We start from the raw sequence: 23,869 nt of genomic DNA on the forward strand, positions 1-23,869 counted from the left end.
AGCGGTTGGTATGACCGCTCCTGCTTCGTGCTGAAGTCCACGATCAACTCCTTAGTCTTGCTGACGTTCAGGAGAAAGTTGTTCACCTGGCACCATCTCTCCAGGTTTTTAACCTCCTAAAGGTAGGCAGTCTCGTCGTTGTTGGAGATCCGGCCGACCACTTGATGATGGTGGTGGAGTTGGAAGTGGCCACACAGTCATACGTGTACAGTGAGTACAGCAGAGGGCTCAGAGTGCTGAGAGTGAGGGTGGATGAGGTGTGTTTTCCCACCCGTACAGCTTGTGGTCTGTCAGTCAGGAAGTTAGAGATCCATTGACACAGCGGCAGGCTGAGCCCCATGACCTCCAACTTAGAGGTGAGTGTGGAGGGAATTATAGTGTTAAAGGAATTATAGTGTTAGAGGAGTGCTCAGGAAGATCAAAGCGAGGAAGGCTGCGGGCCCAGGCGGCATCAGCTCCAGGCTATTAAAGACCTGTGCAGACCAGCTGTGCGGCATATTGCTGTACATGTTTGACCTGAGCCTGAAGCTGGGAAAGGTGCCACAGCTATGGAAAACATTCTGCGTGGTGCCTGTTCCAAAGACGTCGCACCCAAAAGATTTTGGGGACTACCGACCAGTAGCACTTACCTCGCATCTGATGAAGACATTGGAGAGGCTGGTGCTTACTCATCTCCGACCTCTGGTGAGCCCATCAATGGATCCACTTCAGTTTGCCTACCAACCTGGCATTGGAGTGGAAGACGCAGTCATCTTCCTTCTAAATGGGGCTATTTCACACCTGAAAAAGGCTGGGAGCACTGTGACAGTCATGTTTTTTGACTTCTCAACCTGCGCTCCTGAGGGATAAGATGGTGTACATGGGCGTGGACCAACATCTGTCTCCCTGGATACTGGACTACCTCACAGACCGACCACTGAAAAAGAGTGAGAAGTGGAGAAGAGTGATGTGGATGTGGTGAGGGAAGACATGCAGGTAGTTGGTTTGAAAGAGGCAGATGTAGAGGACAGGGGGGAATGGAGACGGATGATCCGCTGTGGCGACCCCTAAAGGGAGCAGCCGAAAGAGAAGAAGAATGAATAAATGTGACTGAATTCCGCGATGAATGGATTTGTCAGATGTTTCTCACATGCGTTGGTGGTATAGTGGTGAGCATAGCTGCCTTCCAAGCAGTTGACCCGGGTTCGATTCCCGGCCAACGCAGCTCAAGATTTTTTCTCAAAATCATTAGGAATAAACCTATAGGGACTAATTTATAAATGCAATTAAATTAACATTTATATTTGTGATCTATATATTCAGACGATTTTTAAGTTCTATAGTTCTTGTATTCCTGAATATATCCCAAAACAGTAAGCTGTGACCGAGTTCCCGGATGAGTGTATTTATCACCACAGTATGTGAGGACTTGTGACTGTGAGTCTGACATGATTGTCTGCAACACTGGAGCCCCGCAGGGAACGGTTCTAGCCCCGTTTCTCTTCACCGTCTACACTGCAGACTTCATGTTTAGCTCAGCAACCTGTCACCTGCAGAAGTTCTCTAATGACTCTGCCATCGTCGGTCTGATCACGGATGATAATGACAGGGAGTACAGAGGACTTATACAGAACTTTGTGGACTGGTGCCAATGGAGCTGCCTCCAGATAAATGCGGGGAAAACCAAAGAACTGGTGGTGGATTTCCGTAGGCACAAACACACTTCATTACCATCAGTGAACATTCAGGGGAAGGACATTGTGAGAGTGGACTCTTACAAGTACCTGGGTGTTCACCTTAACAACAAACTGGACTGGACAGACAGTTCTCGCTGACTAGAACATGGCTTGATTACGAGCACCAGATCTGTGACTGTCAGGCTGCAGACGCGGAAGCCGATATAGTCCGATCATTGTCCTTTTATTTCAACAACCGTACAACACAAAAACACTCATAAGCCGTTGAAAACAACAAACAAAGACATCCGCTCGATACTTGTTGTCCGCTATGAGTTCGAATGTCCCAAGCATAATCCATAAAGCCTTCGGCAATGAGTAATCCAAGTCGGAAGTGGAATTCGCATATACAGCCGGCGGTCGAACAGCCACGCGATTGTCCAGCTTGACAATATAACGACCGACAGCCTGTGACTCAAGAACGTGAGTTTATGTAGTCTGATCTTTCATGAGCCACAGCTGTCGGTAATCTTGGGAAGCAGCGTGACTGCTATCGAGGGGGGCGTGGCAGGGTGGATCTCTGACAGCTACAGACGGGGGCGTGGCAGGGTGAATCCCTGACAGCTACAGAGGGGGGCGTGGCAGGGTGAATCCCTGACAGTGACTTGCTTAATCTGTCTGACATTTCGATTGTGGTAAATTAATCTCTCTCTCTTTTTCTTGCTGCGCTGTATTATAATTCTCGATGGATTCTACAAATCACTTTCGTGTCTCAACTCATGATGCGTCAGGTCCGATCTGTCCCACATATTCTATCTAGCCTGTTTATTTGCTGTGTACATACCGGAGCTTGTATATTTTCTTTGGGAATAATTTGCTTTTTTTTTTTTTTTATCTTGTCTGTAATTGGAGTGGAAATACTGTTGTAATTATTGTATTTTATTATTATTATTTATTGTGAACATTCAGGGGAAGGACATTGTGAGAGTGGACTCTTACAAATACCTGGGTGTTCACCTTAACAACAAACTGGACTGGACAGACAACACTGAGGCAATTTATAAGAAAGGGCAGAGCAGACACTTTCTGCTGAGAAAACTATGGTCTTTTGGAGTGCAAGGAGAGCTACTGAAGACCTGTTTTGTCTCTGTGGTGGTGGCCTCAGCCATATTCTATTGTGTTGTCTGCTGGGGCAGCAGCGTCTCTACTGCAGACAGGAAGAGACTGGACAAGCTCATCAGGAAGGCCAGCTCAGTCCCAGGGATTCCCCTGGACACTGTACAGGAGGTGGGAGAAGGGAGGATGGTAGCAAAACTATCATCATTGCTGGAGAACGCCGTTCACCATCAGTGACGGACTGTTACATCCTAAGTGTCTGAAGGAGCGATACAGAAGGTCTTTTCTCCCTGCTGATATTAGACTTTACAATCAAAGCTGCTCCCAGTGAACCAGTCACAATAATACACACTGTTATTACTGTTTAACTGTGTAATAATCCGTGCAATATGTGCAATATTACCTGCAATATGTGCAATACCACCTGTGTGTAATACTACCTGCAATACGTACTTTTTTCTTATTTGTATTTATACATTGTGTTGTGTATATACTTGTTTACTATAGTATGTGTCTATTCTTTTATATATTTGCATTTGTTTTTTGTTTTTTTTATTTTTGCTGCTGTAACAAAGATATTTCCCCACTGTGGGACGAATAAATGTATATCTTATCTTATCTTATCTTATCTTATCTTATCTTATGTTATCTTATCTTATGACAAAAAATATTCATAAATAATCTCCATATTTAAGCTGCTGTTCTGGTATTGTATGAGGAAGTCAGGTGTGTCAGAGAAGTATGCGAGAGTGGTGCAGGTATGATGTATAAGGACAGTGTGACAGCAGTGAAGTGTGCAGTAGGAAAGACAGACTGGTTCAAGGTGAAGGTTGGATTGCATCAAGGATCGGCTCTGAGCCCTTTCCTGTTTGCATTGGTGATGAACAGGTTGACAGATGAGGTCAGACAGGAGTCTCCATGGACTATGATGTTTGTGGATGATATTGTGATTTGTGGTGAGAGTAGGGAGCAGGTGAAAAAGAGCCTGGAGAGGTGGAGGTACATGCTAGAGAGAAGTGGAATGAAAGTCAGTAGGAGTAAGACAGAGTACGTGTGGGCATTAGAAGGAGGGCAGTGGAGGGGAGCGGTTGCAGGGAGAAGAGGTGGAGGAGTTTAGGTAACTGTGGTCAACAGTGCAAAGTAATGGAGAGTGTGTGAGAGAAGTGAAGAAAAAAATGAAGGATGGAGTGGGTGGAGATGAGTGATGTGGATGTGGTGAGGGAAGACAAGCAGGTAGTTGGTTTGAAAGAGGCAGATCTAAAGAAAAGGGTGAATGGAGACGGATGATCCGCTGTGGCGACCCCTAATTGGAGCAACCGAATGAGAAGAAAAAGAATGAATAAATGGGACTGAGTTCCGGGATGAATGGATTTGTCAGATGTTTCTCACATGCGTTGGTGGTATAGTGGTGAGCATAGCTGCCTTCCAAGCAGTTGACCCGGGTTCGATTCCCGGCCAACGCAGCTCAAGATTTTTTCTCAAAATCATTAGGAATAAACCTATAGGGACTAATTTATAAATGCAATTAAATTAACATTTATATTTGTGATCTATATATTCAGACGATTTTTAAGTTCTATAGTTCTTGTATTCCTGAATATATCCCAAAACAGTAAGCTGTGACCGAGTTCCCGGATGAGTGTATTTATCACCACAGTATGTGAGGACTTGTGACTGTGAGTCTGACATGATTGTCTGCAACAATGGAGCCCCGCAGGGAAAGGTTCTAGCCCCGTTTCTCTTCACCGTCTACACTGCAGACTTCATGTTTAGCTCAGCAACCTGTCACCTGCAGAAGTTCTCTGATGACTCTGCCATCGTCGGTCTGATCACGGATGATAATGACAGGGAGTACAGAGGACTTATACAGAACTTTGTGGACTGGTGCCAATGGAGCTGCCTCCAGATAAATGCGGGGAAAACCAAAGAACTGGTGGTGGATTTCCGTAGGCACAAACACACTTCATTACCATCAGTGAACATTCAGGGGAAGGACATTGTGAGAGTGGACTCTTACAAATACCTGGGTGTTCACCTTAACAACAAACTGGACTGGACAGACAGTTCTCGCTGACTAGAACATGGCTTGATTACGAGCACCAGATCTGTGACTGTCAGGCTGCAGACGCGGAAGCCGATATAGTCCGATCATTGTCCTTTTATTTCAACAACCGTACAACACAAAAACACTCATAAGCCGTTGAAAACAACAAACAAAGACATCCGCTCGATACTTGTTGTCCGCTATGAGTTCGAATGTCCCAAGCATAATCCATAAAGCCTTCGGCAATTAGTAATCCAAGTCGGAAGTGGAATTCGCATATACAGCCGGCGGTCGAGCAGCCACGCGATTGTCCAGCTTGACAATATAACGACCGACAGCCTGTGACTCAAGAACGTGAGTTTATGTAGTCTGATCTTTCATGAGCCACAGCTGTCGGTGATCTTGGGAAGCAGCGTGACTGCTATCGAGGGGGGCGTGGCAGGGTGGATCTCTGACAGCTACAGACGGGGGCGTGGCAGGGTGAATCCCTGACAGCTACAGAGGGGGGCGTGGCAGGGTGAATCCCTGACAGTGACTTGCTTAATCTGTCTGACATTTCGATTGTGGTAAATTAATCTCTCTCTCTTTTTCTTGCTGCGCTGTATTATAATTCTCGATGGATTCTACAAATCACTTTCGTGTCTCAACTCATGATGCGTCAGGTCCGATCTGTCCCACATATTCTATCTAGCCTGTTAATTTGCTGTGTACATACCGGAGTTTGTATATTTTCTTTGGGAATTATTTGCTTTTTTTTTTTTTTATCTTGTCTGTAATTAGAGTGGAAATACTGTTGTAATTATTGTATTTTATTATTATTATTTATTGTGAACATTCAGGGGAAGGACATTGTGAGAGTGGACTCTTACAAATACCTGGGTGTTCACCTTAACAACAAACTGGACTGGACAGACAACACTGAGGCAATTTATAAGAAAGGGCAGAGCAGACGCTTTCTGCTGAGAAAACTATGGTCTTTTGGAGTGCAAGGAGAGCTACTGAAGACCTGTTTTGTCTCTGTGGTGGTGGCCTCAGCCATATTCTATTGTGTGGTCTGCTGGGGCAGCAGCGTCTCTACTGCAGACAGGAAGAGACTGGACAAGCTCATCAGGAGGGCCAGCTCAGTCCCAGGGATTCCCCTGGACACTGTACAGGAGGTGGGAGAAGGGAGGATGGTAGCAAAACTATCATCATTGCTGGAGAACGCCTTTCACCCCCTGTATGAAACCGTTTCATCGTTGAGCAGCTCCTTCAGTGACGGACTGTTACATCCTAAGTGTCTGAAGGAGCGATACAGAAGGTCTTTTCTCCCTGCTGCTATTAGACTTTACAATCAAAGCTGCTCCCAGTGAACCAGTCACAATAATACACACTGTTATTACTGTTTAACTGTGTAATAATCCGTGCAATATGTGCAATATTAAATGCAATATGTGCAATACCACCAGTGTGCAATACTACCTGCAATACGTACTTTTTTCTTATTTGTATTCATACATTGTGTTGTGTATATACTTGTTTACTATAGTATGTGTTTATTCTTTTATATATTTGCATTTTTCATTATTTTTTTTATTTTTGCTGCTGTAACAAAGATATTTCCCCACTGTGGGACAAATAAAGGTATATCTTATCTTATCTTATCTTATCTTATCTTATCTTATCTTATCTTATCTTATCTTATCTTATCTTATCTTATCTCATCTTATCTTATGACAAAAAATATTCATAAATAATCTCCATATTCAAGCTGCTGTTCTGGTATTGTATGGGGAAGTCAGGTGTGTCAGAGAAGTATGCGAGAGTGGTGCAGGTATGATGTATGAGGACAGTGTGACAGCAGTGAAGTGTGCAGTAGGAAAGACAGACTGGTTCAAGGTGAAGGTTGGATTGCATCAAGGATCGGCTCTGAGCCCTTTCCTGTTTGCATTGGTGATGAACAGGTTGACAGATGAGGTCAGACAGGAGTCTCCATGGACTATGATGTTTGTGGATGATATTGTGATTTGTGGTGAGAGTAGGGAGCAGGTGAAAAAGAGCCTGGAGAGGTGGAGGTACATGCTAGAGAGAAGTGGAATGAAAGTCAATAGGAGTAAGACAGAGTGTGTGTGAATTGGGGGCAGTGGAGGGGAGCGGTTGCAGGGAGAAGAGGTGGAGGAGTCAACAGTGCAAAGTAATGTAGAGTATGTTAGAGAAGTAAAGAAAAGAGTGAGAAGTGGAGAAGAGTGATGTGGATGTGGTGAGGGAAGACATGCAGGTAGTTGGTTTGAAAGAGGCAGATCTAAAGAAAAGGGGTGAATGGAGAAGGATGATCCGCTGTGGCGACCCCTAATGGGAGCAGCCGAAAGAGAAGAAGAAGAATGAATAAATGGGACTGAGTTCCGGGATGAATGGATTTTGCAGATGTTTCTCACATGCGTTGGTGGTATAGTGGTGAGCATAGCTGCCTTCCAAGCAGTTGACCCGGGTTCGATTCCCGGCCAACGCAGCTCAACATTTTTTTTTCAAAACAAAATTCAGTTTGATTTGTAGATTTGTTGTTTCATTCTGTAAAAGGACAGTGTACATTGTTAAAAAAACAATGTTTCTTTACAGAATTAAATAGATGTATAGATATAGATTTATAAATGCGTTCATGTAAGTTTATCACTAATTAATGAACCAATGAAATTTGCAAATGAAAAACTCCTTTTGAGACCTTATTTAGACTGAAATTAATATAAACAGTCTGCTACAATGGTTCACAATCACCATGAACAGTTTCACACTCGAGTCTAAATCAGTGAACAGTTGAGAACCTCGGCAGAAAAACTAGAATGAATGGACGTTCAGTGTCACCCAGATGAGTACAGGTTTCTTTTGGAGTTTGGATCCTCTCAAGGTTTTGCCTTGCTACTCTCACGACTGGCTCAATCATTAGGAATAAACCTATAGGGACTAATTTATAAATGCAATTAAATGAACATTTATATTTGTGATCTATATATTCAGACGTTTTTAGGTTCTATAGTTCTTGTATTCCTGAATATAACCCAAAACAGTAAGCTGTGACCGAGTTCCCGGATGAGTGTATTTATCACCACAGTATGTGAGGACTTGTGACTGTGAGTCTGACATGATTGTCTGCAACACTGGAGCCCCGCAGGGAACGGTTCTAGCCCCGTTTCTCTTCACCGTCTACACTGCAGACTTCATGTTAAGCTCAGCAACCTGTCACCTGCAGAAGTTCTCTGATGACTCTGCCATCGTCTGTCTGATCACGGATGATGATGACAGGGAGTACAGAGGACTTATACAGAACTTTGTGGACTGGTGCCAATGGAGCTGCCTCCAGATAAATGCGGGGAAAACCAAAGAACTGGTGGTGGATTTCCAAAGGCACAAACACACTTCATTACCACCAGTGAACATTCAGGGGAAGGACATTGTGAGAGTGGACTCTTACAAATACCTGGGTGTTCACCTTAACAACAAACTGGACTGGACAGACAGTTCTTGCTGACTAGAACATGGCTTGATTACGAGCACCAGATCTGTGACTTGCTTAATCTGTCTGACATTTTAATTGTGGTAAATGAATCTCTCTCTCTTTCTCTTGCTGCGCTGTATTATAATTCTCGATGGATTCTACAAATCACTTTCTTGTCTCAACTCATGATGCATCAGGTCCGATCTGTCCCACATTTTCTATCTAGCCTGTTTATTTTTTATCTTGTCTGTAATTGGAGTGGAAATACTGTTGTAATTATTGTATTTTATTATTATTATTTATTGTGAACATTCAGGGGAGGGACATTGTGAGAGTGGACTCTTACAAATACCTGGGTGTTCACCTTAACAACAAACTGGACTGGACAGACAACACTGAGGCAATTTATAAGAAAGGGCAGAGCAGACACTTTCTGCTGAGAAAACTATGGTCTTTTGGAGTGCAAGGAGAGCTACTGAAGACCTGTTTTGTCTCTGTGGTGGCCTCAGCCATATTCTATTGTGTTGTCTGCTGGGGCAGCAGCGTCTCTACTGCAGACAGGAAGAGACTGGACAAGCTCATCAGGAAGGCCAGCTCAGTCCCAGGGATTCCCCTGGACACTGTACAGGAGGTGGGAGAAGGGAGGATGGTAGCAAAACTATCATCATTGCTGGGGAACGCCTTTCACCCCCTGTATGAAACCGTTTCATCGTTGAGCAGCTCCTTCAGTGACGGACTGTTACATCCTAAGTGTCTGAAGGAGCGATACAGAAGGTCTTTTCTCCCTGCTGCTATTAGACTTTACAATCAAAGCTGCTCCCAGTGAACCAGTCACAATAATACACACTGTTATTACTGTTTAACTGTGTAATAATCCGTGCAATATGTGCAATATTACCTGCAATATGTGCAATACCACCTGTGTGCAATACTACCTGCAATACGTACTTTTTTCTTATTTGTATTTATACATTGTGTTGTGTATATACTTGTTTACTATAGTATGTGTCTATTCTTTTATATATTTGCATTTGTTTTTTTTTGTTTTTTTTTTTGCTGCTGTAACAAAGATATTTCCCCACTGTGGGACGAATTAAGGTATATCTTATCTTATCTTATCTTATCTTATCTTATCTTATCTTATCTTATCTTATCTTATCTTATGACAAAAAATATTCATAAATAATCTCCATATTCAAGCTGCTGTTCTGGTATTGTATGAGGAAGTCAGGTGTGTCAGAGAAGTATGCGAGAGTGGTGCAGGTATGATGTATGAGGACAGTGTGACAGCAGTGAAGTGTGCAGTAGGAAAGACAGACTGGTTCAAGGTGAAGGTTGGATTGCATCAAGGATCGGCTCTGAGCCCTTTCCTGTTTGCATTGGTGATGAACAGGTTGACAGATGAGGTCAGACAGGAGTCTCCATGGACTATGATGTTTGTGGATGATATTGTGATTTGTGGTGAGAGTAGGGAGCAGGTGGAGAAGAGCCTGGAGAGGTGGAGGTACATGCTAGAGAGAAGTGGAATGAAAGTCAGTAGGAGTAAGACAGAGTACGTGTGTGAATTAGAAGGAGGGCAGTGGAGGGGAGCGGTTGCAGGGAGAAGAGGTGGAGGAGTTTAGGTAACTGGGGTCAACAGTGCAAATACCTGGGTGTTCAGAAGTGAAGAAAAGAGTGAAGGATGGAGTGGGTGGAGACGAGTGATGTGGATGTGGTGAGGGAAGACAAGCAGGTAGTTGGTTTGAAAGAGGCAGATCTAAAGAAAAGGGTGAATGGAGACGGATGATCCGCTGTGGCGACCCCTAATTGGAGCAACCGAAAGAGAAGAAAAAAAATGAATAAATGGGACTGAGTTCCAGGATGAATGGATTTGTCAGATGTTTCTCACATGCGTTGGTGGTATAGTGGTGAGCATAGCTGCCTTCCAAGCAGTTGACCCGGGTTCGATTCCTGGCCAACGCAGCTCAAGATTTTTTTTTCAAAACAAAATTCAGTTTGATTTGTAGATTTGTTGTTTCATTCTGTAAAAGGACAGTGTACATTGTTAAAAAAACAATGTATCTTTACAGAATTAAATAGATGTATAGATATAGATTTATAAATGCGTTCATGTAAGTTTATCACTAATTAATGAACCAATGAAATTTGCAAATGAAAAACTCCTTTTGAGACCTTATTTAGACTGAAATTAATATAAACAGTCTGCTACAATGGTTCACAATCACCATGAACAGTTTCACACTCGAGTCTAAATCAGTGAACAGTTGAGAACCTCGGCAGAAAAACTAGAATGAATGGACGTTCAGTGTCACCCAGATGAGTACAGGTTTCTTTTGGAGTTTGGATCCTCTCAAGGTTTTGCCTTGCTACTCTCACGACTGGCTCAATCATTAGGAATAAACCTATAGGGACTAATTTATAAATGCAATTAAATGAACATTTATATTTGTGATCTATATATTCAGACGTTTTTAGGTTCTATAGTTCTTGTATTCCTGAATATAACCCAAAACAGTAAGCTGTGACCGAGTTCCCGGATGAGTGTATTTATCACCACAGTATGTGAGGACTTGTGACTGTGAGTCTGACATGATTGTCTGCAACACTGGAGCCCCGCAGGGAACGGTTCTAGCCCCGTTTCTCTTCACCGTCTACACTGCAGACTTCATGTTAAGCTCAGCAACCTGTCACCTGCAGAAGTTCTCTGATGACTCTGCCATCGTCTGTCTGATCACGGATGATGATGACAGGGAGTACAGAGGACTTATACAGAACTTTGTGGACTGGTGCCAATGGAGCTGCCTCCAGATAAATGCGGGGAAAACCAAAGAACTGGTGGTGGATTTCCAAAGGCACAAACACACTTCATTACCACCAGTGAACATTCAGGGGAAGGACATTGTGAGAGTGGACTCTTACAAATACCTGGGTGTTCACCTTAACAACAAACTGGACTGGACAGACAGTTCTTGCTGACTAGAACATGGCTTGATTACGAGCACCAGATCTGTGACTTGCTTAATCTGTCTGACATTTTAATTGTGGTAAATGAATCTCTCTCTCTTTCTCTTGCTGCGCTGTATTATAATTCTCGATGGATTCTACAAATCACTTTCTTGTCTCAACTCATGATGCATCAGGTCCGATCTGTCCCACATTTTCTATCTAGCCTGTTTATTTTTTATCTTGTCTGTAATTGGAGTGGAAATACTGTTGTAATTATTGTATTTTATTATTATTATTTATTGTGAACATTCAGGGGAGGGACATTGTGAGAGTGGACTCTTACAAATACCTGGGTGTTCACCTTAACAACAAACTGGACTGGACAGACAACACTGAGGCAATTTATAAGAAAGGGCAGAGCAGACACTTTCTGCTGAGAAAACTATGGTCTTTTGGAGTGCAAGGAGAGCTACTGAAGACCTGTTTTGTCTCTGTGGTGGCCTCAGCCATATTCTATTGTGTTGTCTGCTGGGGCAGCAGCGTCTCTACTGCAGACAGGAAGAGACTGGACAAGCTCATCAGGAAGGCCAGCTCAGTCCCAGGGATTCCCCTGGACACTGTACAGGAGGTGGGAGAAGGGAGGATGGTAGCAAAACTATCATCATTGCTGGGGAACGCCTTTCACCCCCTGTATGAAACCGTTTCATCGTTGAGCAGCTCCTTCAGTGACGGACTGTTACATCCTAAGTGTCTGAAGGAGCGATACAGAAGGTCTTTTCTCCCTGCTGCTATTAGACTTTACAATCAAAGCTGCTCCCAGTGAACCAGTCACAATAATACACACTGTTATTACTGTTTAACTGTGTAATAATCCGTGCAATATGTGCAATATTACCTGCAATATGTGCAATACCACCTGTGTGCAATACTACCTGCAATACGTACTTTTTTCTTATTTGTATTTATACATTGTGTTGTGTATATACTTGTTTACTATAGTATGTGTCTATTCTTTTATATATTTGCATTTGTTTTTTTTTTTGTTTTTTTTTGCTGCTGTAACAAAGATATTTCCCCACTGTGGGACGAATTAAGGTATATCTTATCTTATCTTATCTTATCTTATCTTATCTTATCTTATCTTATCTTATCTTATCTTATCTTATGACAAAAAATATTCATAAATAATCTCCATATTCAAGCTGCTGTTCTGGTATTGTATGGGGAAGTCAGGTGTGTCAGAGAAGTATGCGAGAGTGGTGCAGGTATGATGTATGAGGACAGTGTGACAGCAGTGAAGTGTGCAGTAGGAAAGACAGACTGGTTCAAGGTGAAGGTTGGATTGCATCAAGGATCGGCTCTGAGCCCTTTCCTGTTTGCATTGGTGATGAACAGGTTGACAGATGAGGTCAGACAGGAGTCTCCATGGACTATGATGTTTGTGGATGATATTGTGATTTGTGGTGAGAGTAGGGAGCAGGTGGAGAAGAGCCTGGAGAGGTGGAGGTACATGCTAGAGAGAAGTGGAATGAAAGTCAGTAGGAGTAAGACAGAGTACGTGTGTGAATTAGAAGGAGGGCAGTGGAGGGGAGCGGTTGCAGGGAGAAGAGGTGGAGGAGTTTAGGTAACTGGGGTCAACAGTGCAAATACCTGGGTGTTCAGAAGTGAAGAAAAGAGTGAAGGATGGAGTGGGTGGAGACGAGTGATGTGGATGTGGTGAGGGAAGACAAGCAGGTAGTTGGTTTGAAAGAGGCAGATCTAAAGAAAAGGGTGAATGGAGACGGATGATCCGCTGTGGCGACCCCTAATTGGAGCAACCGAAAGAGAAGAAAAAAAATGAATAAATGGGACTGAGTTCCAGGATGAATGGATTTGTCAGATGTTTCTCACATGCGTTGGTGGTATAGTGGTGAGCATAGCTGCCTTCCAAGCAGTTGACCCGGGTTCGATTCCTGGCCAACGCAGCTCAAGATTTTTTTTTCAAAACAAAATTCAGTTTGATTTGTAGATTTGTTGTTTCATTCTGTAAAAGGACAGTGTACATTGTTAAAAAAACAATGTATCTTTACAGAATTAAATAGATGTATAGATATAGATTTATAAATGCGTTCATGTAAGTTTATCACTAATTAATGAACCAGAGAAAATGGCAAATGAAAAACTCCTTTTGAGACCTTATTTAGACTGAAATTAATATAAACAGTCTGCTACAATAGTTCACAATCACCATGAACAGTTTCACACTCGAGTCTAAATCAGTGAACAGTTGAGAGCCTCGGCAGAAAAACTAGAATGAATGGACGTTCAGTGTCACCCAGATGAGTACAGGTTTCCTTTGGAGTTTGGATCCTCTCAAGGTTTTGCCTTGCTACTCTCACGACTGGCTCAATCATTAGGAATAAACCTATAGGGACTAATTTATAAATGCAATTTAATGAACATTTATATTTGTGATCTATATATTCAGACGTTTTTAGGTTCTATAGTTCTTGTATTCCTGAATATATCCCAAAACAGTAAGCTGTGACCGAGTTCCCGGATGAGTGTATTTATCACCACAGTATGTGAGGACTTGTGACTGTGAGTCTGACATGATTGTCTGCAACACTGGAGCCCCGCAGGGAACAGTTCTAGCCCCGTTTCTCTTCACCGTCTACACTGCAGACTTCATGTTTAGCTCAGCAACCTGTCACCTGCAGAAGTTCTCTGATGACTCTGCCATCGTCGGTCTGATCACGGATGATGATGACAGGGAGTACAGAGGACTTATACAGAACTTTGTGGACTGGTGCCAATGGAGCTGCCTCCAGATAAATGCGGGGAAAACCAAAGAACTGGTGGTGGATTTCCGTAGACACAAACACACTTCATTACCACCAGTGAACATTCAGGGGAAGGACATTGTGAGAGTGGACTCTTACAAATACCTGGGTGTTCACCTTAACAACAAACTGGACTGGACAGACAGTTCTCGCTGACTAGAACATGGCTTGATTACGAGCACCAGATCTGTGACTTGCTTAATCTGTCTGACATTTCGATTGTGGTAAATTAATCTCTCTCTCTTTCTCTTGCTGCGCTGTATTATAATTCTCGATGGATTCTACAAATCACTTTCGTGTCTCAACTCATGATGCGTCAGGTCCGATCTGTCCCACATTTTTTTTTTATCTTGTCTGTAATTAGAGTGGAAATACTGTTGTAATTATTGTATTTTATTATTATTATTTATTGTGAACATTCAGGGGAAGGACATTGTGAGAGTGGACTCTTACAAATACCTGGGTGTTCACCTTAACAACAAACTGGACTGGACAGACAACACTGAGGCAATTTATAAGAAAGGGCAGAGCAGACACTTTCTGCTGAGAAAACTATGGTCTTTTGGAGTGCAAGGAGAGCTACTGAAGACCTGTTTTGTCTCTGTGGTGGTGGCCTCAGCCATATTCTATTGTGTGGTCTGCTGGGGCAGCAGCGTCTCTACTGCAGACAGGAAGAGACTGGACAAGCTCATCAGGAAGGCCAGTTTAGTCCCAGGGATTCCCCTGGACACTGTACAGGAGGTGGGAGAAGGGAGGATGGTAGCAAAACTATCATCATTGCTGGAGAACGCCTTTCACCCCCTGTATGAAACTGTTTCATCGTTGAGCAGCTCCTTCAGTGACGGACTGTTACATCCTAAGTGTCTAAAGGAGCGATACAGAAGGTCTTTTCTCCCTGCTGCTATTAGACTTTACAATCAAAGCTGCTCCCAGTGAACCAGTCACAATAATACACACTTTTATTACTGTTTAACTGTGTAATAATCCGTGCAATATGTGCAATATTACCTGCAATATGTGCAATACCACCTGTGTGCAATACTACCTGCAATACGTACTTTTTCCTTATTTGTATTTATACATTGTGTTGGGTATATACTTGTTTACTATAGTATGTGTCTATTCTTTTATATATTTGCATTTTTTTATTCTTTTTTTTATTTTTGCTGCTGTAACAAAGATATTTCCCCACTGTGGGACGAATTAAGGTATATCTAATCTTATCTTATCTTATCTTATCTTATCTTATCTTATCTTATCTTATCTTATCTTATGTTATCTTATCTTATCTTATGACAAAAAATATTCATAAATAATCTTCATATTCAAGCTGCTGTTCTGGTATTGTATGAGGAAGTCAGGTGTGTCAGAGAAGTATGCGAGAGTGGTGCAGGTATGATGTATGAGGACAGTGTGACAGCAGTGAAGTGTGCAGTAGGAAAGACAGACTGGTTCAAGGTGAAGGTTGGATTGCATCAAGGATCGGCTCTGAGCCCTTTCCTGTTTGCATTGGTGATGAACAGGTTGACAGATGAGGTCACACAGGAGTCTCCATGGACTATGATGTTTGTGGATGATATTGTGATTTGTGGTGAGAGTAGGGAGCAGGTGAAAAAGAGCCTGGAGAGGTGGAGGTACATGCTAGAGAGAAGTGGAATGAAAGTCAGTAGGAGTAAGACAGAGTGTGTGTGAATTGGGGGCAGTGGAGGGGAGCGGTTGCAGGGAGAAGAGGTGGAGGAGTCAACAGTGCAAAGTAATGTAGAGTATGTTAGAGAAGTAAAGAAAAGAGTGAGAAGTGGAGAAGAGTGATGTGGATGTGGTGAGGGAAGACATGCAGGTAGTTGGTTTGAAAGAGGCAGATCTAAAGAAAAGGGGTGAATGGAGAAGGATGATCCGCTGTGGCGACCCCTAATTGGAGCAGCCGAAAGAGAAGAAGAAGAATGAATAAATAGGACTGAGTTCCGGGATGAATGGATTTTGCAGATGTTTCTCACATGCGTTGGTGGTATAGTGGTGAGCATAGCTGCCTTCCAAGCAGTTGACCCGGGTTCGATTCCCGGCCAACGCAGCTCAACATTTTTTTTTCAAAACAAAATTCAGTTTGATTTGTAGATTTGTTGTTTCATTCTGTAAAAGGACAGTGTACATTGTTAAAAAAACAATGTTTCTTTACAGAATTAAATAGATGTATAGATATAGATTTATAAATGCGTTCATGTAAGTTTATCACTAATTAATGAACCAATGAAATTTGCAAATGAAAAACTCCTTTTGAGACCATATTTAGACTGAAATTAATATAAACAGTCTGCTACAATGGTTCACAATCACCATGAACAGTTTCACACTCGAGTCTAAATCAGTGAACAGTTGAGAACCTCGGCAGAAAAACTAGAATGAATGGACGTTCAGTGTCACCCAGATGAGTACAGGTTTCCTTTGGAGTTTGGATCCTCTCAAGGTTTTGCCTTGCTACTCTCACGACTGGCTCAATCATTAGGAATAAACCTATAGGGACTAATTTATAAATGCAATTAAATGAACATTTATATTTGTGATCTATATATTCAGACGTTTTTAGGTTCTATAGTTCTTGTATTCCTGAATATATCCCAAAACAGTAAGCTGTGACCGAGTTCCCGGATGAGTGTATTTATCACCACAGTATGTGAGGACTTGTGACTGTGAGTCTGACATGATTGTCTGCAACACTGGAGCCCCGCAGGGAACGGTTCTAGCCCCGTTTCTCTTCACCGTCTACACTGCAGACTTCATGTTTAGCTCAGCAACCTGTCACCTGGAGAAGTTCTCTGATGACTCTGCCATCGTCGGTCTGATCACGGATGATGATGACAAGGAGTACAGAGGACTTATACAGAACTTTGTGGACTGGTGCCAATGGAGCTGCCTCCAGATAAATGCGGGGAAAACCAAAGAACTGGTGGTGGATTTCCATAGGCACAAACACACTTCATTACCACCAGTGAACATTCAGGGGAAGGACATTGTGAGAGTGGACTCTTACAAATACCTGGGTGTTCACCTTAACAACAAACTGGACTGGACAGACAGTTCTCGCTGACTAGAACATGGCTTGATTACGAGCACCAGATCTGTGACTTGCTTAATCTGTCTGACATTTCGATTGTGGTAAATTAATCTCTCTCTCTTTCTCTTGCTGCGCTGTATTATAATTCTCGATGGATTCTACAAATCACTTTCGTGTCTCAACTCACGATGCGTCAGGTCCGATGTGTCCCACATTTTCTATCTAGCCTGTTTATTTGCTGTGTACATACCGGAGCTTGTATATTTTCTTTGGGAATTATTTGCTTTTTTTTTTTTTTATCTTGTCTGTAATTGGAGTGGAAATACTGTTGTAATTATTGTATTTTATTATTATTATTTATTGTGAACATTCAGGGGAAGGACATTGTGAGAGTGGACTCTTACAAATACCTGGGTGTTCACCTTAACAACAAACTGGACTGGACAGACAACACTGAGGCAATTTATAAGAAAGGGCAGAGCAGACACTTTCTGCTGAGAAAACTATGGTCTTTTGGAGTGCAAGGAGAGCTACTGAAACCTGTTTTGTCTCTGTGGTGGTGGCCTCAGCCATATTCTATTGTGTTGTCTGCTGGGGCAGCAGCGTCTCTACTGCAGACAGGAAGAGACTGGACAAGCTCATCAGGAAGGCCAGCTCAGTCCCAGGGATTCCCCTGGACACTGTACAGGAGGTGGGAGAAGGGAGGATGGTAGCAAAACTATTATCATTGCTGGAGAACGCCTTTCACCCCCTGTATGAAACCGTTTCCTCGTTGAGCAGCTCCTTCAGTGACGGACTGTTACATCCTAAGTGTCTGAAGGAGCGATACAGAAGTTCTTTTCTCCCTGCTCCTATTAGACTTTACAATCAAAGCTGCTCCCAGTGAACCAGTCACAATAATACACACTGTTATTACTGTTTAACTGTGTAATAATCCGTGCAATATGTGCAATATTACCTGCAATATGTGCAATACCCCCTGTGTGTAATACTACCTGCAATACGTACTTTTTCCATATTTGTATTTATACATTGTGTTGTGTATATACTTGTTTACTATAGTATGTGTCTATTCTTTGTTTTTTATTTTTTTTATTTTTGCTGCTGTGACAAAGATATTTCCCCACTGTGGGAAGAATAAAGGTATATCTTATCTTATCTTATCTTATCTTATCTTATCTTATCTTATCTTATCTTATCTTATGACAAAAATATTCATAAATAATCTCCATATTCAAGCTGCTGTTCTGGTATTGTATGAGGAAGTCAGGTGTGTCAGAGAAGTATGCGAGAGTGGTGCAGGTATGATGTATGAGGACAGTGTGACAGCAGTGAAGTGTGCAGTAGGAAAGACAGACTGGTTTAAGGTGAAGGCTGGATTGCATCAAGGATCGGCTCTGAGCCCTTTCCTGTTTGCATTGGTGATGAACAGGTTGACAGATGAGGTCAGACAGGAGTCTCCATGGACTATGATGTTTGTGGATGATACTGTGATTTGTGGTGAGAGTAGGGAGCAGGTGGAGAAGAGCCTGGAGAGGTGGAGGTACATGCTAGAGAGAAGTGGAATGAAAGTCAGTAGGAGTAAGACAGAGTACGTGTGTGAATTAGAAGGAGGGCAGTGGAGGGGAGCGGTTGCAGGGATGAAGAGGTGGAGGAGTTTAGGTAACTGGGGTCAACAGTGCAAAGTAATGGAGAGTGTGTGAGAGAAGTGAAGAAAAGAGTGAAGGATGGAGTGGGTGGAGACGAGTGATGTGGATGTGGTGAGGGAAGACAAGCAGGTAGTTGGTTTGAAAGAGGCAGATCTAAAGAAAAGGGTGAATGGAGACGGATGATCCGCTGTGGCGACCCCTAATTGGAGCAACCGAAAGAGAAGAAAAAGAATGAATAAATGGGACTGAGTTCCGGGATGAATGGATTTGTCAGATGTTTCTCACATGCGTTGGTGGTATAGTGGTGAGCATAGCTGCCTTCCAAGCAGTTGACCCGGGTTCGATTCCCGGCCAACGCAGCTCAACATTTTTTTTTCAAAACAAAATTCAGTTTGATTTGTAGATTTGTTGTTTAATTCTGTAAAAGGACAGTGTACATTGTTAAAAAAAATAATGTTTCTTTACAGAATTAAATATATGTATAGATATAGATTTATTAATGCGTTCATGTAAGTTTATCACTAATTATTGAACCAGTGAAAATGGCAAATGAAAAACTCCTTTTGAGACCTTATTTAGACTGAAATTAATATAAACAGTCTGCTACAATGGTTGTGACTGTGAGTCTGACATGATTGTCTGCAACACTGGAGCCCCGCAGGGAACGGTTCTAGCCCCGTTTCTCTTCACCGTCTACACTGCAGACTTCATGTTTAGCTCAGCAACCTGTCACCTGAAGAAGTTCTCTGATGACTCTGCCATCGTCGGTCTGATCACGGATGATGATGACAGGGAGTACAGAGGACTTATACAGAACTTTGTGGACTGGTGCCAATGGAGCTGCCTCCAGATAAATGCGGGGAAAACCAAAGAACTGGTGGTGGATTTCCGTAGGCACAAACACACTTCATTACCACCAGTGAACATTCAGGTGAAGGACATTGTGAGAGTGGACAAATAAAAAAAACTCCTTTTGAGACATTATTTAGACTGAAATTAATATAAACAGTCTGCTACAATGGTTCACAATCACCATGAACAGTTTCGCACTCGAGTCTAAATCAGTGAACAGTTGAGAACCTCGGCAGAAAAACTAGAATGAATGGACGTTCAGTGTCACCCAGATGAGTACAGGTTTCCTTTGGTTCCTCAAGGTTTTCTGTTCATGGGGTTTCAGAGAGTTTTGCGTTTGCTACTCTCGCCATTGGCTCAATCATTAGGGATAAACCTATAGTGACCGAGTTCCCGGATGAATGTATTTATCACATCTCGCCTCCATGCGTTGGTGGTATAGTGGTGAGCATAGCTGCCTTCCAAGCAGTTGACCCGGGTTCGATTCCCGGCCAACGCAGAACAATTTCTTTTTGGAGCAGCAAAATTTAATAAATTTAGAATCGTTGAGCCTTTTTTAACAATAGACAATATTCCCTTTTCAGAATTGAATAGACCACAATTATAAATGTTACATTTATAAATTTGTCCCTATTGCTTTATCCCTAATGATTGAGCCAGTGTTAGGAGTGGCACAGGAAAAACTCCCTGAGACCTCATGAGGAAAAAATCTTGAGAGGAACCAAACTCCAAATGAAACCCTGTCTTCATCTGGGTGACACCAAACGTCCATTCTTTAAAGATTCATCATTGCTGAGTTTAGCAACTGTTCACTGACGGAGACTCGAGTGGTCAAAATAGAGGTTCCTTTCGCCTGGTCTTACTTGAGTTGCTGAATCTTTTTAAACTGGTGAGAAATACAGTTTTTCCACTATGGAGCTCAAACTGGCCATTTTACCTCAATGCAGTCCAATTCCGAAGACTTCCATCACTCGGCTCCATCAGACTGATCCTGGGCAAATATGTCCAACAGATCAGACTCACGTGTTTCCTCCGAGAGCAGCAGAAAAACTCCTTAAACTCCCATTCACTCAAGTCCTCCTTTTCTCTCTCTCACTCTACTTATATGTTTCACCGAGTCTCTCTATCAATATATATTTAACTCCGAATCTTTCTTTAGCTCTCGTTTTTTTTCTTGTTCTTTCTTGCATTTTTCTCAGTCTTTGTTTTTCTTTCTTTCTTTCTTTCTTTCTTTCTTTCTTTCTTTCTTTCTTTCTTTCTCCCATCCCGACTTAAGCCCCTCTTTTCTCACTCTACCTGTGTGTTTCACTCGCTCTCTCAATCTGTTCATCACTCTCTTGTTTTTTTTCTCTTTTTTGATTATTTTTTTAATCTCTTTCATTCCGTTCTTTTCTATCATCTCTTTCTTTCTCTCAATCTTTCTGTTCTCATCTTTCTTTTCTTTCTTACATCAAACACCATTCTTTCTCACAGCAAACTCGCCAGCATTTCTTTGCTGTTATTCTTCTTCTTTGTTTTTGCTCTTCTTAAGTTCCTTGGATCATGAAATGGAGCAAATAGAGCAAATCTTCATGTCCCTTCTATCTATAGAACTGGCCTGGGAACAAAGTCGAGCAAAGCCCTCCAGCTCCACTGCATTCAGAGTCTCTGACACACACACAAACACACACACACAAACACGCATGCTGTTTAACTCAGCGTTGGTTTAATAACAGACTGTTTGTACATAAGGAATGTATGTACACTATCGTTGAGAGCTTAATAAATATTTAATACAAACACTATGGGACAAAATGATATGGCTGAACTCTCGCACACTCACTCTCACACACACTCTCACACACTCTCTCACACACACTCTCACACACACTCTCACACTCTGAGCAGTCGTGTTTAATAAGAATCGTGTCACTCGGGCTGTCAGTGACCGCATCTGATTACATTTTCATAGGAACGGATTTCCTGTGTAACCCGTTATAGGTGTCGCTGAAAGTCACGGCGTAAACACTCCAGCTCACGTGGAGCTTCGGTCTGGCGGTCAAAGAGGAATCGTGAACGTCCCGACGTCTTGCGCTGCAAAATGTACAGGTTCGTCTCATGACTCCGTATTTAGCTCGAAAACGCTTTCTCCTGATGCTAACTCTAATCCCAACACTGATATGGGATATTGCACACACACACACACACACACACACACACACACACACACACACACACACACACACACACACACACACACACACACACACACACACAGGTAGATTATGGTTGTATCTGTTGGACCGACCACTCCATCATTCCTGATTGTCATGACGCAGTGTGGCTAGGTTACCTGATTTGAATATAGCTCTATTTTTTTTAATACATTTTTTGTTTTTTTTGTACAAAATAAAGCTATTTGAATTTAAACAGCATGGTTTCCTTAAGAAAAAACACCCTTCTCATTTTTTTCTTTGTGCTAATGGCTAATTATAACAGCACAGTTTCTGTGTTTTGCACTTTGATAATTCTGTAGCCCTTTGATTACTGATGGCTCTTATTTACTGCTCCCGTTCTCCTAACACACACACACACACACACACACACACACACACACACACACACACACACACACACACACACACACACACCATACACAGAGGTTGGCTGAAACGAAGGCACTGTGCCGAGCTCTGATCTGTCGCTGAGTTGGTCCCGCTGATCTGATTGGCTGTGCTGAGACTGGTCTCGCCCTCTCGGAGAGTGTGATTGGCTTGGAGGGTCTAAGCTTCGCTGGCCGTGCTGTTGCGATTCAGGTCTCGGATTCCCTGCAGGATCCGCTTCATGTGGCCCACCTTCGTTACACCCAGGTCCTGAGATAGATAAAGGACATGTACTGAATACCACTTAAGGATATTCTGTGGATATCTCACACACACACACACACACACACACCAAACAGCTTACCTTGAGGTCCCTCCTCTCCAGGTGCACCAGTTCTGGTCCACGAACGTCGTGCCTGATGAAGATCTCTTTGTATTCTGACAGACACAGCTGCTCCAACCAGCATGCCACTTCATCCACTCCCCATTGATTCACTACACACACACACACACACACATACACACACACACACACACACACACACACACACACACACACACACACACACACAGTTTATTAGTTAGCCTTTATACACACTATGTATAAAAATGGTACTTCTGTACTTTAAGACCATTTTTCTGCTATAACGGTGAGGTAAAACTGAGGACAATTCTGAAGGAACTGGGAGGCAATTGAGGCACATCTCTATATCGATCTGAGGTTAAACAAGAGAACTATGAAATAAATTTGATGTAAATCTGATAAAACTGGTCATTCTTTGCCAACTACAGGAAATTCAGAGGTAATAACGGAAATTTTAAGGTAAATCCAATTGTAAAGTAACTGGTAATTATTACTTAAATGTGACATAAATGGTAATTATGAGGTAAATCTGGTCATTCTAAAGGAACAATGAGGTACATAAGGGCATTTCCTGTGTAATTAGTAATTCTTAGGTAACTACGGTTTAAGGTTTAAGGTTCCTACAGTAATGAAAATAAAACATAAGATCATTTCCTGATAATTACACTTAAGCCCAAATGCCGTATCTGTATTTTAAGACCGTACCGAACAGACTGAGGTAATTCCATGGTAATTCTGAGGTAATAACATCAATGCAAAGTTAAATCTGCAGTACTTCTGATGAAACTAAGAAGTAACTATGGTAATTATTAGTTAATTACGAAGGAAAGTAATATTTAATTACGAAGTAAATCTGATGGAATTGGTCAATTTTAAATAGCTATAGTAATGTCTAGCTGATTCTGTGGTGATTTCAAAGCATCTATTGTCATAGAAATGTAAATCTGAGGTCATTCTGTGATAATTATTAGGTACTTGTATGTTAAGTAACAGGGAACAAAGGTAATTCTGAAGTAATTAGACTTTTTTTTTTTTGGTTAAGTCTTAAGTAACTGGTTATTTCAAGGTATATCAGAGGTAATTCTATTGTAACTAAGAAGCCATTATGGCAATTATTAAGTAAATTGATGTAATCCTATTGTAATTCCAAGGTAATTATGGTAATTATGTGTTAAATCTGAGGTTAATTTATATCCTTAAACTGAGAGGTAACTAAGATAATTCTCAAGTCAATTTGATGTAATGCTCTGGTAAGATTTTGGTAAATATGATAATTTGGTAAATATGATCATTCTTCGGTGTACCCTGAGGCAAATCTAAG

At 42.0% G+C, this 23,869-nt stretch overlaps 1 protein-coding gene across 1 annotated transcript in view; it reads right to left on the reverse strand.

Annotated features, from left to right (window-relative positions):
- Positions 1-21,285: 21,285 nt before the first annotated feature.
- Positions 21,286-23,869, reverse strand: part of dgkd (diacylglycerol kinase delta) — an 18,049-nt gene continuing 15,465 nt past the window's right edge. Inside the window, exons 29-30 of the mRNA XM_083549006.1 lie at positions 22,549-22,679; positions 21,286-22,454 (exon numbers count right to left, since the gene is read on the reverse strand). Coding sequence (XP_083405132.1) covers positions 22,365-22,454; positions 22,549-22,679 — 221 coding nt within the window. The 3' untranslated portion in view covers positions 21,286-22,364. The remainder of the gene's footprint in view (positions 22,455-22,548; positions 22,680-23,869) is intronic.

The sequence above is a fragment of the Silurus aristotelis genome, assembly GCF_946808225.1.
Source record: "Silurus aristotelis genome assembly, chromosome: 8".
Lineage (NCBI taxonomy): Eukaryota > Metazoa > Chordata > Actinopteri > Siluriformes > Siluridae > Silurus > Silurus aristotelis.